Here is a 16,632-nt window from a genome sequence, read left to right on the forward strand (position 1 = left end):
AAGGGAAACCGGAGCACCCGGAGGAAACCCACGCGAAGGCAGGGAGAACATGCAAACTCCACACAGAAACGCCAACTGAGCCGAGGTTCGAACCAGCGACCTTCTCTCTGTGAGGCGACAGCACTACCTACTGCGCCACTGCCTCGCCTTTTATATTAAATTATAAATAATATTTTTACTCAAATTAGGAACTTCACATTTGGCTTCAGTCTTGAAAAATGGGTTCCTTCAACTAATTAAAGTTTTCAATAGATTTTCCTGTTCAAAGAGCCCCTATTGTGGGTTTTTGAAAATGACCCTCTATGCAGTGTGCAACACAGCTCTAAATTAATGAAAACATCCAGCTGATGTTTAAATCTGAAACTGCACCTTGTTTAAAAAAATATATTTTTTAAAATAAGAGATTCGATTAGAGTAATTTAAATTTTTTGTTTGTCTGGATCATTTGCCTGTTCGTATTGACGTCTACACATACACTAACAAATATGAAGTGCCAGATCTAGTAAAACGTGAACGTGCCTTTCCCTTCAAACACTAGTAAGGTGCAGGTGTTTGGGGGGCTAATCATAACTGAAGATAAATGAACCTTAATAAGTGAATGTTTTGGTGATTACTGCAAAAATCTACCCTGCAACAGACTGCAACAGATCTGTCAGCCGTTTGTTAAAGGAAGGATCAGAAAAGACTATTGATGTATGGGACTTTATCAGAGCTTGACAGGAATTTTATCAGTACACAGTTCATGGACCAGTTTCTTCCTCCATTTAACAAGTGTAATGCAGGGTTCACACCAGACGTGGAAGAAGCGTCAAGCGTGAGTGATTTACATGTTAAGTCAATGCAAAGACGGAAATAGATATATGTGGCCCGATACGCACAAATGGCGTGGCGCGGATGACGCGATATGCACGAATAGTGCGTCGCAAGTTGAGTGTTTGGCGCGCGTATCACTCTAATTTAAAAATCTGAACTTTAGCAGAAATTCGCGCCACATTTACCAATCAGAAGCTTGCTCTTCTAGGGGTGTATTTATGCCTGTTGTTGGTGTCCCGGGGGAAAATCCTCCTGCCTACATCGACAACAGTTCATCAAACGGGCCTCGTCTCAGTCAGAAGCACCGCTAAATGCTTCCATCATCCAGGTAATTAGTCATGCGTTCTGCATCTGGTGTAAACACAGCATAAATAAGTGCAATTAACATGGTTACTCGTTGTTTTCTCTAGCTTGCAAAATATGTATTTAATTGTGTTTTGTTACTTGTAATCGCTCCATGCGGCTTGTACTGGTTAATTCTTTATATTCACATATGGGATCTCAAGCCATGCTGAAAACTCGGCATGTGCCGCTTTGTCTACCAATTTAAATGTGTTTGTGAGCTTGCGATCCTCTGCTGTTTGTCATTGCTGTGGCCACTGTCAGCTGTTACACAGGCACAGCAAGTTTCAAAATAGCTCAGCTTTTGCCACTGTGTGGATTAAAACTGAATGTGTGTCATTGTTTTTACTTTTAGCAATAAAGCAATTTGACTGGTGTGAAACTGCGATGCTTTAATGCGCTCCTGCATTGGGCTCTGACTACTTCAACAATGATTATGAGCCATTGTGCGTGTTTCTCTCTGTCTCGTGCTGAACACAGTCAACCAGTCAACAGATTAGCATTGTGCTAAGAAGGGGGTTTGGGAACAAATCATATGGGAGTCGTTGGGATAATTAGATAAAAATGAATGCATATTATAAGACCATGAAGAACCTTGTATGAGTATCAGCCTATTGTTGGAGATCCCCAAAATTAAAAGATTACCTTTTTTAATGCATAATAAGCAGGGCTCGAAATTGCGACCATTTTGGTCGCATATGCGCCCGAAAATTAATCTATGCGACCTCATAATATATATGGGAGCATTAGTGCGACTGCAGATAATGGTTGTAGTGCGACCTGTTTTGATTTTTTCTAAAAACGTGCTGAATCGCTCTTCCCTGACGCTATATTGGTTCATATTAGCTGTCAATCACTCACGGTATTCCGCTGTCAGATGACAGGGAAGGAGCTTTTATGACCACGGGAAATGCAAACGGCTGAAGAGTAAAAACTTAAAGCACACAGGTTTGCAAACCCCACCTAAAGTTGAGGCGCAGATGAAAGCGATCATGACACGTCACGTGCTGAATAATGATCCGCCAGCTGAGATCAATCGAGTACGCGCTTCTTGGAGAAGGTGCCCGAATCTCGATGCGTCGCGTTCACTGCGTGTTCAGCGCAAATGTCCGCTAAAAGTCAAATCTAATACTGTACATATCATCGCCAAAGGAGCTCGCCTTTACTAAGTTTACACTGAAACTGCGGCTCATAACAAAGAGCGGTATTGCGCCGGTGGTTAGCGCAAGAATCCTGCTATGCCTGCTCATAAATTGGGTCGGCTGACTCGCCTGCTTTCCACTAACACTGAAAAATGAAAATCAGCTCAGACTGAACATTTAAATTGAAACAAACTGAAACCAAAACTTTTAAAGAGTGATAGAAGTGAGACTTTACTTACTTTCTTTTGTCTATTCTTTTTTGAGGTGTATATTATTTTTTTATTTATTTACTGATGACTGCTTGCCAGCTTTCATCATTGAATTGAATGATTTATTATAATCTTTTGTTTGTTTTGTAGCAGAAATATTATTTATTAAATTGACATGCATATAAAAACAGCAGTACAAAATCAATATTTCTTACTGCAATGCTTCATTTTTGTTGATGCAAACTAAACAATTATTTTTCATAAAGTAACAGACTTTTTATAGCAGATAACCTACATTCATGCACATTCAAGCAGTATCATAATGAGAAATGTAATTCATTGTTACTGTTATTGTCATTTTCATCATCATTAATATTCTATGGCCTAATTATTAGACATTCATTTTGGAATTATTGCACACAAATATCAAAGTCTTCGCAGCATTAGTTAGATAGTTGTTTCTGGTTTTTGTCAGTCCTATTGATGTTGTTTTAAAATACAATAAATCCCTTAAAAAACAATTTGCAGCGGTGCTCATTCATTTTTGGTGGGTGCTCCTCAATTTTTTCTGGTGCTCCTAAAAAATTTTTTGGTGCTCCTAAATATTTGAAGTTGGGAGCACCGGCGCTACCAAGTAAACAAGTTAATTTCGAGCCCTGATAATAAGGCTTCTTTGAACTTAGCATGTGATGTCATACTAGAGGACATGATTTTCAGTGGTTATAGGCAGGGGCGTAAATCTGATTTAACAGTAGGGGGGGACAATAAATATAAAATTTCTTTCAAACATTTTTTTGAAGGGGACACAAATAATGCAGCCGAATTGTACTAATAAAGATATGTTCACGCGGTTAAAAAATGCAGTTTCATCATTAATATTATAGCATGGAGACTACGTCATTATGATTATTTTCTCAGGTTCAACGACAAAGCAAATTTTTCTTCAAAACTATTTATTCCATTGTGTTGTGCTGTTTACAGTCAACTGACTGACTCCTGAAGCAGAATAAATGCAGGGAAAGACATTTTACATACTCATAAAACTAACTTGTTTACATTAAAATGACCGATCATATTGTAAATCAGTGAGCCTGTGAAAACTGCTAAACAGCCACAACCTCGAAAACATAAAAAAAATTGTTTACCCCAAAACATTTGTCATTATCCCTTCAATAAAAGCACAACACCCTTACCTGACACTGTACATCTGACTGACCCTGCTCTGCCTGTTCCTCAATCATTTATTTCTCCTTTGCCTGTGATTGATTTTGTGACATTAGTATTTTCATAAGCACTTATTCTTTTATTTGTGCTGTAGCACATTTCATACACAATGGTAATTCAAAGTGCTTTAAATAAAGAATGCAAAGCTATCATGAAAATAATCACACGAGGGGTTCACCCCGGGATTTACGCCCGTGGTTATAGGGCTATATGGGTGACAAATATTCCCATTTATTACAATAGCCACTTGTAAATATATTTCTGAGGTATTTATGTATGATTTTATAATGTAATGTAATTTATTGAAATATGCTTGAGACTGTCACATCATAGGATAGTTTTGAGGTTTGTCTCAAAACTGTAAAAAAATAAAAGATAAATAAAAAACAACAATAAAACATATAACTAGAGTTCCATGGGAAAATAATTTTATATTTAACCATTTATTAGATTTTTAAAGATGACAATACTAATATTAATTTTTGCCATGTGTGACAATAAAAATGCAATGTTATGTTAACAACCTGTAAATATCCTAAACACTGACTTGTGTTTGTCTGTAGAAAACATCCTCTATTTGGTCACATCCTCTAAGTGGAGTACAGTAGAGTAGGTCTCTGGGTTAATTGACTTAACTAGTTGTCAAGATACAAGTGGAAAAACCAGCCTACGTGAAGGTTTAAACGTGCAGGGATTACAGCTCTCATTACTCACCTCTAATCTCACATTCTCTTTCAGGCGTTTAAGGATGAGCTGGAGGGAATGATCCAGGAGCAGATGAACAAGGGGAATAACCCTACAGGACTGCTCGCTCTGCGGCAGATCGCAGACTTCTTCATGTCCAGCTCCGTCGCCGGATTCTCCACCTCCCCCCTCAGTAAGTATCAGCATGGTGCGGCTCGTCTCCACAGAAACACATTGCAACATTCCTCCCATGTCCCCCACTCCTCCACCTGCTCCGAGTTATACAGGTCGCTAAATAATAGATCAGACTTTGAGGGAGGAAACACAACCAGCCAACTCAGGAAAGCCTTCGCATTCCTTCATCTTACATCTATCTATCTTGTCGGCCCATCAAGCCCTCCACACGTGTCTGTTTTCTCTCTCTCTCTCTCTCTCTGTTATGCGGAACTAAACAGAGGAACTTCAGCGAGCCCCTTACTGTACATTCAGACTGAGAGCCTAAGGCCTATAAGGTGTCTGGAGATGTTCCACAGCTTCAGAGCTTTTTCCAGAACATATCATGGATAATAGGATCTGATATTCGTACGTCATGTAAGACTTTGATGTAATGTGGAGATATAATGGGTTGTGTGTTAAAAGCAGTACTCAAGTTGGTCTAGTTTGTTTATGGAAATTAATTTATTCTTGTTTATTTTGTAAATAAATGATCTACAAAAACCACACAAAAATTAGGATCTAAATCATATCAAATGAAATTTGTTCCAAAAACAAGCATGTTTCAGCAAAAATGCCTTCATTTCTTCTGACGTACTGTCATCCCATTTTTTTGCCTTTATAACATTCACAACCAACAAATTGAAGAACAAAACACAAACGATTAATATTTAAATAAAAAAGTTAACTTTCAAAAAATGACTACACCATGTTTCTGAATCACGATAAAGTGCATCTCCCCAAGTTTGCAAATGTTTTCAGTGGAGATTTTAAATGCTTTTAGTTTTTATCTTTAACCGTGAACAGAGCTCCAGATTCAAATTTACTCAGCCATGTCTTGTTTCAGATCTTTATGAGTTTCGTTCTTCTGTTAAACACAAAAATATTTTGAGGAATGCTGAAAGCAACAATGACTGATAGTATTTGTTTTTCATACAGTTGAAGTCGGGGGTTACTGTTTTTTTAACTTTCAATAGAAGAAAGAAACTCATAAAGGATTACATTTTAATTTCTGGGTGAGCTATACCTTTGACAAGTTGTCCTGCAACATTCAGTCAACAGAAAGGACTCATGAATGTTTAGTTAGGTGGAATTTCAGATAAACTTCTGTCTTGTTTAGCCATTCAGTGTTAAGTGACGAGTTTCCAAAACAATAACTAGGGATTTCGAAGAAGTTTCTGAACATTTTTCTATCTACAGTGCAAAGATGAGCTTTAGGCAGTTTAGTCAAGGGAAACTCTAGAATAGGGCTATTCAATTGGCGGCCCGTGGGCCGAATCCGGCCCCCGAGGCATTTTGTTCCGGCCCTCCAAACAGTGTGACCAAGACATCAAAAATAAATTTAGTTCAGTCGACAAACGGCCGCTAAAGTTATGAAGTGACGTGCGTCTCTGTTCAATAAAAGCACGAGCTGCAGTTAAAGGCTGCACAGAGCGCGAGTCATCATAAGCGAATGGTGCGGGCAGCCGAAAACATGTTTGTAGAAATTAAAGGCTATTTGTACAATACACTGATATCGTTAATAGGGATGCAATGATTAGCCGATTTCATTATTAACTGCGCTTTAATTCGTCACAGTTTATTAATCGTAAAGTCTTCTGAATAAATGTTGTTTATTTAGTTATGTTATCTAGTCAGTGAACAAATACATTATTGGCTAACATCATTGGCTAATTACATCAAGTTGTTAATATAAGGAGATACAACAGAACATGACTAAGTTAACTTTAACAGTTTATGCTAAACAAACTCGTTCATCATATTTTTTTTAACTAATGCATTAATATGTTTAGTTAACATTAACAAAGATTAAGTATTGCTTAACAGATATGCAGTTCATTATTAATTCAACTAATGTATGAACTAACATTCATATGCCTAACGAAATATACTAAATAAATATTTGTAATTTTTAATGAAATGCACATACACTGAGTTACTACATTTTCTAACAGTGGAGAATGAATATGATGCTCCAGTTCAAAGAGACAGTAGCTCTTGAGTGGAAACTAAGAGCAACGGGCTGCCGATAATGTTTCCCAGTCTGTTTGCAGACCTACTGTACACCTGGCCATCATCTACAGACAAAAAGCCTGACTTTAACGGTACATCAATGTATAATTTTTAAAATACACTGGCCTTGCGTTGCCCTTTACAGCTGTACAGTACTGATGGCCCACAGCATAATGTTAGTTAATAGAAAATTCAAAAATTTCACTGACTAGAGTTTAAAACTAGCAGTCGTAACATAATCAGATGGGAAATGTGGATGGTAATACACAAGTTATTATACAGTTTCAGTTAACTTACCTTAAAGAAGACCTGCTGCTCCCCATTAGCTCGCTCCTGTCACGGAAGGCAATTCCAATCGCGCGAAACTGTTATGGGTGTGGCCAACCTGTGACCTCAATCAAGAATAAGATGTTTCATAAGATCCCGCCCACTAAGCTGCAGTTTTCAACTCGCAAAACTTTTCAACTCAAAAGCAAAGATCTGCAAAAATGAAACAAAACCGAAAGCAAAATGAATGAGCACACAATGCATTTATGTGGTGGTAACTGCATAAAATGGCAATAGTTTATTTTTTGCAGTGTGAATTTTTTTAAATAAATGTTTTTTTATTATTTGAATTCTTTTATTTTTTAATTGCATTGTACCTAGTTTTGGTCCAAACTTTATATGTTTGTTTGAATAATAAAGACACAAAATTAACGACGGCATTCATGGGTTCAAAACTTTTCAACTTACAATCAAAACATTTCAACCTGCAAGCAAAGATTCTAGATGTGCAATAAAAGACAGCAGAAAAAAAAGCAAAATTAATGAGTGTGCAATGAAAATTGTGTTAACTGCATAATAGGACAATTGGTTATTTTTTTGCAATCCAAAATATTTTATTATCATTGACATAAGTTTTTAAATTAAACGTGTTTTTTATTTGAAATCTTTAATTTTTTAATTACTACATACTTAATGTTTCTTTAAAACTAACAATTTTTGATTGAATAATAATGAAGCAAATCTAGCTCCATATTCATTTACTATATTCACCGCTACACTTTCATAACTATATGAGTGACACGTCTTGTGTTTTATATAGTCTTTAGCTGTACGGACCGTTCACATATCGTGTCTTTTGCAAAGTACATTATTTCATGCAAATAGACAGATGAAGTGATGCCCAATGTGCTTTCCACATTTTTAGATGAAACATTATCGTATTGTAATTGATGATGTGTTAAAAATGCTGCTGCCTGTGTTACCTTTTTTGTTGACAATTCTATAAAACAATCGGCCCTCTGCTTTTGTGCTAGGAATTCTAAAAGTGTGTTCACACCAAGGTTATTATAGTTAACGAAAACAAACAAAAAAACGAAAACTAAAATGTAAAATAATTGTCGTTAACTAAAATAAAAATAAAAACGAGAGTTTTTTAAAAAACTAGAACTAACTGAAATTGTATTGTGTACATGCAAAACTAACTGAAACTAACTAAATTATAGCAAAAACCTCCTTCACTTTCATCTTTGTAAATGTATTCAAGACTTAATCTTACTGTAAGCCTTTTAGAAGTAAATCTAATTTGCGCTGCAGGTGTTTGACCCAAATGGCACCTCAGAGACTGTAGTACTGCTACCATTGGCCTGATCGAGCCGGTCCTCCTCCAGTCACCCTCACTGTTGCTCCCGCGACAAAAACAACGAGTGCACATGTCAACAGCACGGTGACGGCATTAAATACAGTCACTTAAAACTATTATTTTAACACATTTGTGCCCAATAATGGGTTTTATTTCTGTATCACGATCACAAATGAATCTTTTTAACTGGATCTTCTAAGTGAACCAGTTGAACTAGTTCACCAAATCGAATCATTTGAAACGATTCGCGTCTCCAGTAAGCACTTATCCACACACTACTTACTTTTTAACAAACCTAATACCCTCCTCTGACTTTAAATAATCCAATATATACTCTCATTCATTTATTTGAACAGAAACGTTACATTGAGTAGCGGTGAACTGATAATACTGCGCATGCGTGATTCAGTGAACCAAACACAAGCAGTACAGGCTGCTGTGTAACTGAACTAAACTTGAACAACTGCAGTGCAGGTGAACCAAGAGGTTAAATGAGAGGATCTGGTGAAAAGTGTAAGTATATTTCATGACAGAAAATCAGAATGGAATTTAAATAAGAGAATCATGATTCAGTTGGGTTGCAAAACTTTACTGTAAGACGTTTTTCAGATTAGGGTGATGTTTTAACTAACTGAAATTACTATTGCTGAAAATGCTGACTACATGTTGAGTCCAAACATTCACATTAAAAATCGGAACTTCCCATCATTACTATGTGTCTAACCTCAGAAGCAGCCTTGCACACATATTATACTTAGGGCTGATATGCTGTGGGCTGTTGTATTTATATTTGAGAATTTATAGATGGTTGTGGTAGATGATAGTGTTCTTGTGTTCTCTGAATACATGTTTCAGAAAATATATGAATGAGTTTTTATTATACAATCAGTTCAAAATATAGAAAGTAATAAAAACTAGTAAATCTGCCTTTAAATATAATCAAAACTAACAGTATTTTAAAACAATAAGTCAAAACGAAATAGAAACTAAAACTAATGAAAAATCCAAAACTATTATAACCTTGGTTCACACCAGACGTGACTTGCGTGAATAGGTCGCGCTATTCATTAATTCGTTCGAATAACGCCACAGGCTGTCTAATTGTGTCTATGCATTGACTTAGTATATAAACTAGTATTAAAGAAAAATTAAAAATTGACTAGTATATAAATCACTTGTGCTTGGTGCTTCATCTGCATCTGTTGTAAACGCACCATAAGAAAAGAGTGCTAAAATATGGTACTGTACAGTTCACTGTTTTCATAATTTTGACAATGTTAACAAAAATAAATGCATAACCCACTGTACTGTACCAAAACATACTGCTAAGTGGGAACAGATCATAACTGGAGGTGTGAAATTTAGTCAGCTGGAGTTGGCTTCTGGAACGTTCAGCCAAGTAAAACTGTTCTGCAACATGCACTGCTTAAAATAAGAAAAGAGTCTGATTATTCTAGACTGTGTTTACTGGAGTTGGACCTTTTGTGCAGCTAAATTGAGTTTCATTTACTTTTAAAACTCTTATTGGATTTCCTTATTTTGCTTTATCCACAATCCCTGAAGCTTCTAAATAAGCGATGGTAAATTGATTACAGGAGTGTTTTAAGCTGTATGAACTGCGCCAGTCTAAAACATCCTTATTAGATTTAAGCATATCGATGTTTCATGGACACTCCTGAGGCATTATCATTCAATCAGGACACACTGCTGGCTTTTTTAACAGCATGAAGTACCAATGTTTACACACTCATTTGTCATTCATGTTATCATAAGAGCAGTTCTAACATTTCATTCATTTGTGTGCTTGGTTGACTTGAAATATATTGATTGATTGATTTAATAAATTAAATACATGATCTGATCCCTATTTTGTCAATGTTTTCTCAGGTTTGGGAATGGTGACCCCAATAAACGACATGTTCAGTGTGGAGTCCAGTACTATGGTAAAGGGAGAAAAACAGACCCGCTGCAAACTGGCCAGCCTCTACAGAATAGTGGACCTGTTCAGTTGGGCCCACTTTGCGAGTTGTTACATTACAGTAAGGCACAGCTTCTGTTTAATATTGGCACAACTGATCAAATGTTGTAGCTTGGTTTTTGATGTTTGTTTTTAGGACAAGGAAATGACATTGAATGGTGTGCATTGTGTAATCCAGAGTTTCGCAATTCATTGCTGTGGGTGATGAGCATTCTAGTTACACTAATCCAACACTCCTTGTATTTCATAGCTTCAAGTCTTTAGACTTTTCCAATAATTTGAACCTCAGTTAAATCAAATTATATTATTATTATTAAATTGGACACTGCTACTTATAAATGCCTGTTATGTAGAAAGGCAGGCTTTGTCTTTAAAATGTCTTTATAGTTATGCTTATGATGATGAAATGCATCAGATGTGCTAAATAATCATAATATTCAAAACTTTGAATATCTTGTTGCCTTTTGTAATGGATTAAAGGGTCAGGTTACACTAAAATTTGAAAAACGCTGTTATAAATGACTCACCGTCATGTCATTCCAATTCCAAAGCCTTTTATTCATCATTGTAACACAAATTTGAATATTTTAGATGAAATCCGAGTTTTCTCATTCTCCATGTATAGAAATGTTACTGAGAAGTTTAAAGTCCAGAAAAGGAACCAAAAACATTTAATGTTACATCCGTGGATAAACTGTAATCATACGAAGCTCCAAACACACTTTAGTGTGTCAAAATAACAGTAAATGCAACTCTGTTTACTTGTATATTAGAGCTGCACGATTCTGGCTAAAATGAGAATCGAGATTTTTTTGCTTAAAATAAAGATCACGGTTTTCTCACGATTCTGTGGATGTAAAATAAACGTATGGTAAAATTCTATAAATAATTATATTCTACTTATAATAATTCTGATGTTGCATTATTATGTTTGAGATATATGCTTGCAATGTGTCATATTAGACAATTTTATTCACTGGTAAAATCAGACATTTTCCATTATCAGGTTATATTCAACAATATATATATAGACTAGAGTAGTTATACTGACATTGTAAACATGTATTTTGATGCACAACTGTGGGTTCGGTATGAAAGAAAAAACATATCAAATGCTTGTCATAATCATAACTCTAAAATGCGATATGATCATTTAAATGGAGTGCACACTTTCGGTTTCATTTTGACTTCTAAGTGCTTGTTCATACTTCGTGCACGGCTCCCAAACGATCACTCTGTGCCACAAACTGAATATTATTTACAACTGTATTACCTGTTACTCGCAACATCTGCAGGTTCTGTTCACTAAAAGTAGAAGCGCTCGCGCGCCGCGCCCTCTCTGTGATAACAGCTCGCAGTCAGCAGCTCACGTCACGTGTGATTTCCTGGCCGCAAAACATCATTATATGAAGACAAAAATTAAATTTTTAGGCGAATTATACCTTATAAATACAGTGTGTGACTCATTCAACATCATTTGGAGGTGTCAATATCACTGAGCAACGTATGTGAAATGAAAAAACTTGTGCAGCTGCCTTTTCTTCTCTCCTGAACTTGAAAATATGATTAGCAGAATCGTAGAAATGCTGGATTAAGATCGTCTAGGGGGTCAAATCGAGATCGCAATCTCTATTGCTCTATTGTATATTCTCTTCCTCTAAACGTCTTCAGGGTGCATGTTTACTAAAGGCTGATTTATATTTTTGTGTTGAGTGATCGACGTGACCCACGGCACAAGCCTTCCGTGTAGCTGTGCATTTATACTTCTGCATGCTGTTTTTGTTGCTCTGCAATAACTCTTCTAAAGAGCTAGCTGGCAGTAGTTTTTTAATGTTCATCTGTTTCTTCGCTGGTGTTTTGTTTTTTCTGAACAGTACAAATTAGCTAAAACATGCTCATTCAGAGGCGAGAACCGGCGGACGTGCAACAACTTTAAACACAAAGTAAACACAAAACAAAAGTTTTTGTCTGGAGCTCCTTTACAGGACTCGTCACTTATAAACAATCGCTCCATCAGACTTGTGGCTCTCAGTGCTGCCCATGCACGTCAGCGATACCAAGCTATGCTATGCTTAAATCCTTTCATTACGCAGAACAACATAGGCGGAATCAAAGTCCAATATAGTCTTTGGAACCCAATAAAATGCAAACCTGCTGAAATTTGGTTTTCGTCATTAACGTTTGCTGGGATTTAGCTCGAGTTCGCTGGGATTTCACTCTAAAATAGCTGCATCAACTACATAATAATAGGCATAAGTTATTTACGTTGGAAAATTATGTTTTCTTAGTGTTGTTAATGCAGTTTAGGGGAATGAGATAACAGTTATTGTTATTATTATTATTGTTATTAATATTATTGTTTTATTCATAATATAAGTTCATAATAAAAATAATAATGTTTTGAGGTTTTTCACGCTTTATATGTATGATTGGTCTTAAATTTTAGATTTCTGAATTTGGTAACAAAAAGGTATTCATATATCAAATAAATTTAGAATATATGTTATTTAAAATAAAATGTACTCTTATGCTTTTTAGTGTACAAAAGTGTTCTTGGAGCTTCATTAAATTTCGCATTGAATGTTTTGACAATAGCTATGTTTCCATCCAAATATGCAAATTATTTATGCACAAACCTGGAATATCGCAAAAAAAGACATGCAGATAAACCACTGGTTCAGTCAATGAGAACAAAATCGTCACTTTCTTTTTTACTGGCACCAAATATCAAAAGTAAAAACGTAGTTTTTTCGTAGTAGAAGAAGCTGCAGGAATCTTTTCTTTATTTAATAAATGACTTGCTCCTCAGAAGACACGCAATGAATGCGTGGTGGTATTTGAAAGCGTGAGACCAAATCACAGACGCTCTTAACAAATCTGGAAGTAATTAATAATATAATAACACAAATACTGAAATGGTTAAGACATTTTAGAATGAACGAAACTACATTTCAGATGTTCTACAAAGTGGTTAGCTTGTGTGCTTTGACCATTCACACATTTTTATTATCACATGATCTCTTCTAACAAAATCACATGACTTTTTTTCGCATACTGGAATTTGTTCGGTATTAGTGTTTCCATCGTAGTTCATTAATTCTTATCGAATAAGAAGTTTATTCTACTCTGTTATGTGTATGTTTTTTTATGTGCATTTTAAATATTGATGCACATCTTGACGTTTCAATCAACGTTTTTTTGTGCACATATCCAAAATGCGAATAAAAATAGGTGGATGGAAACATAGCTAATGTTGTCCCGTTCTGGACTACAGAGCATGTTTGTCTATGGAAGATGAGATAGTAACAGAATATTAAAATTAGGATGAACTAATCTTATAAGAAACCCTGAGTGAACCTGGTCATGAGAAGCAAAATGCAGCTGCTTGTCTGTGTTTGTTTTTTACCGTGTAGGTTCGTGTCAGTAAGGAGCAGGATCATATCCTCATCATCCCCAGAGGACTGTCCTTCGCTGAGGCCTCTGCATCCAATCTGGTAAACAAACTGTCTGTCTTGCATTATCACAGCATTGCCTGATAGCGGTTCTGGGAACGGCTCGAGCATCACACCACAGGGCTAGCGGGTCACTTTGAGCGGTGGCTTTAGCTTGAACTCACATTCCAGTAAGGCTGAAAATAGATTTGATTCACACGACTATCCTTCTTCCATTCCGAATTCATTCATCGGTTACATTATATTAATTTAATAATAAATAATTACTTGAATCTTCCGTTTTGATCATAGTTCCTGGTTTTAGTTTGGCATTTTTGTTTTCTTAGCTGGCTTAAATTATTAATGATACGTTTAATATTACCCAGAGCTTAATAGTAGCTGTTTGTTTGGAATGTAAGTTTGATACGTGCCGTGCACAGAGAGAAAGTGTTGGCAGACCTTGACTGAGCTCCTGCTGCTTGTTGCCAATGTTTGACGTGCGCTTAATCAGCCGGTTATTTCTTTGAAATCTCAGAGTGGGTTTTGGATTCATGCTAGCCTGCGTGTTCATGTCAGTTCGAGGCTTTTAGGGCTTGTAGCTGTTCGTGCTTATTATTTTGTAATATGACTGCAGTGGGTCTTAATTCTGGTCCTGAAAAAACCCCAGCACTGAACATTTTTTCACAAGTATGCTTCAGTTTTCTTGCAAGAGCATTGCCTTTCATGTTTGCATGAACTCTCGATACACTAGATAGTTTCGTAACTGCACTATTTGTTACCGATAAAAATGTTTAGGTACTTGTTTAAACTAGAGTTACGTGTGTCTCATAAACCAAAACATGTGACCATTTGGGTTCAGATTTCATCAAGTATTAAGTGCTAGTGAAGTATAAATATCTGTTTTTGATACGTTTTCAAACATGTATCATAATATTCACATCAGGTCAGTGGATGCAGAGTAGGTGATCTTTTGACCACATGAACATTCACATGATGCTAGCAGTCCAATCGAATGAAAGCCTTCAAAAGTGGAGCTCTCTTAGATACTCTGCCTGAGCCCAGTGCCCAGACTGGGGCTGATATTTCCTGCCACTGTCTTCAGGCTGAGCTGGGCCGTGATCAAGCATTTGTTTTTTTCATTACTTAATTAGCCTAATGTCATTACTTAATTAGCCTAATTGCATGGAGAGCTGTGCACAGATATACAATGAAAGCATTCGATTACTTTCGTTCTGTTTATGTTCATTTAAGACAAAACTATTTGCTTAAAATAAAACACGTCAGGGTGGACATGTTTACATAGTATCAAGTGTATTTGTGTGTTCAAAAACACACCCAAATCTCAAACCATCCATTTTTGCACATCTTAATATCACGTGTACGGAAGCTAATTTGAGAACAGTGTCTTTATATGGAGCGCTTCTGTCAGTCAGCACCGTTACATGAATTGACTGATTCAGAGGTTGTATAGTGAATGTGGTCATTTTTATAGTCATTCCAATGTGGTTTCATGCCTAAATAAAGCAAAAGCACTATTCTCTTTAACAACTCTTGCAATCCACTTGTTAAGTGTGACATCAAGCAAAGCAGATTCTGGGTCCAAGTGCTCTATCAAACTGTATGGAAAGACTCAACAAATGCTAATAATAAAAAATGCTAATAATTACAAAGCACTGTAATACTTTCGGAAATCATAAGCATATATATATATATATATATATATATATATATATATATATATATATATATATATATATATATATATAGAGAGAGAGAGAGAGAGAGAGAGAGAGAGAGAGAGAGAGAAAGAGAGAGAGAGGCCAGAAAGTGACATATTTTTTATAAATTGGTAAAATATTGATGTCTGTGATGCAGCTAGACCAGGGATTGTTGTGTACACCATGATTGTTTCTAAAATTCACTTTAATGTGTGATATGTAACCAAAAAGTAAACAAAGGAATATTTTCTCAACTCAAATAAGTAGCAACTTGGACCCAGAAACAGTATTTCATAGGTCACTAGTTAACAAGCAGATTAGGCTGTATCACCTTTAAGATCGGCTCTTTGGTGCTACTTTCACTTTTCATAGAAAGATTACAAATTTGGGAGAAATATGGGAAAATATTTAAACGAGATGATAGCAGGATAGACTGTTAAAAAAAGGTAGAATCCTGTCAAAAATAGGAGGGTTGACAGGCATTTATCCCATGTGCCAGAAAGCCTAAACATTTGTCCACATTGTTCAGACTGAATCCAGATTCAAACTGGATTTCTTAACTCCAAATTAGTATACTCAATAACACAAGATTTCAATATGTTAATAGCTGTTTTCTTGAATAATAACACATCTGGTTTAAGTCTTTTGTAAGTAATTTTATCATTTGTTTGAGGAGTGAAGAATTATTATAACCAGTATAGCTGAAAAAGGACACATGGCAAGTATATAAATCTCTGAGTTTGCTTTAGATCTGCAGCCCACGAGGTAATCTGACAAACAGAGCTGAGCCTGTTCTTGAGCTTTTACTTTCGAACATTTTCCTGTCCCGCTGGCGTGATAATGAGTTTTGACATGCTGCTCGTGGTGGATGCTGTTTTGACAAATTCCTGCCAATCAGGTGATTTGATGCTGGAATGAATTTGTGAAGCACATTTGTCCCCCCTGCCTGCGGCGTTCATGACTCAGTGAACAGAATTGAAAGCGCCTGAGGCGAGCAGTGGTGGTATCTGCATCTGACTTGCACTCTTGTGCTGGCTAATGCTCTTTTTAATGCTGCACTATGCGGGATTGTTTTTAGGGTTGAGTTACAACCAGTCCCATGGCATTTTTCACCACCATAAATAAAAACTCAGACTTTATGCCATTACAGTGTACAGTGAGATTAATTTTGCTTGTGCAGTCTTGGTGCTGTGTCATGGGCTTTAATAGCTTCCGTTGACCTTTTATTTATGGGTCAG

The 16,632-nt window shown here is 36.2% G+C and overlaps 1 protein-coding gene across 50 annotated transcripts in view; it reads left to right on the plus strand.

Moving 5' to 3' along the window:
• The window catches only part of add3a (adducin 3 (gamma) a), a 213,164-nt gene that overhangs the window by 157,865 nt on the left and 38,667 nt on the right, over positions 1-16,632 (plus strand). For all 50 annotated transcript variants that reach the window (XR_015521215.1, XR_015521216.1, XR_015521214.1 and 47 more), the window contains 3 exons: positions 4,469-4,607; positions 10,155-10,306; positions 13,659-13,739. Coding sequence is in view for 47 of the 50 variants with exons in the window: in XM_087302851.1 (XP_087158977.1) it covers positions 4,469-4,607; positions 10,155-10,306; positions 13,659-13,739 (372 nt within the window). In the remaining 3 variants the exon portion in view is untranslated. The remainder of the gene's footprint in view (positions 1-4,468; positions 4,608-10,154; positions 10,307-13,658; positions 13,740-16,632) is intronic.

This window comes from Danio rerio, chromosome 22 (genome assembly GCF_052040795.2).
Source record: "Danio rerio strain M-AB ecotype USA chromosome 22, GRCz13ab, whole genome shotgun sequence".
In the NCBI taxonomy this organism is placed as follows: Eukaryota; Metazoa; Chordata; class Actinopteri; order Cypriniformes; family Danionidae; genus Danio; species Danio rerio.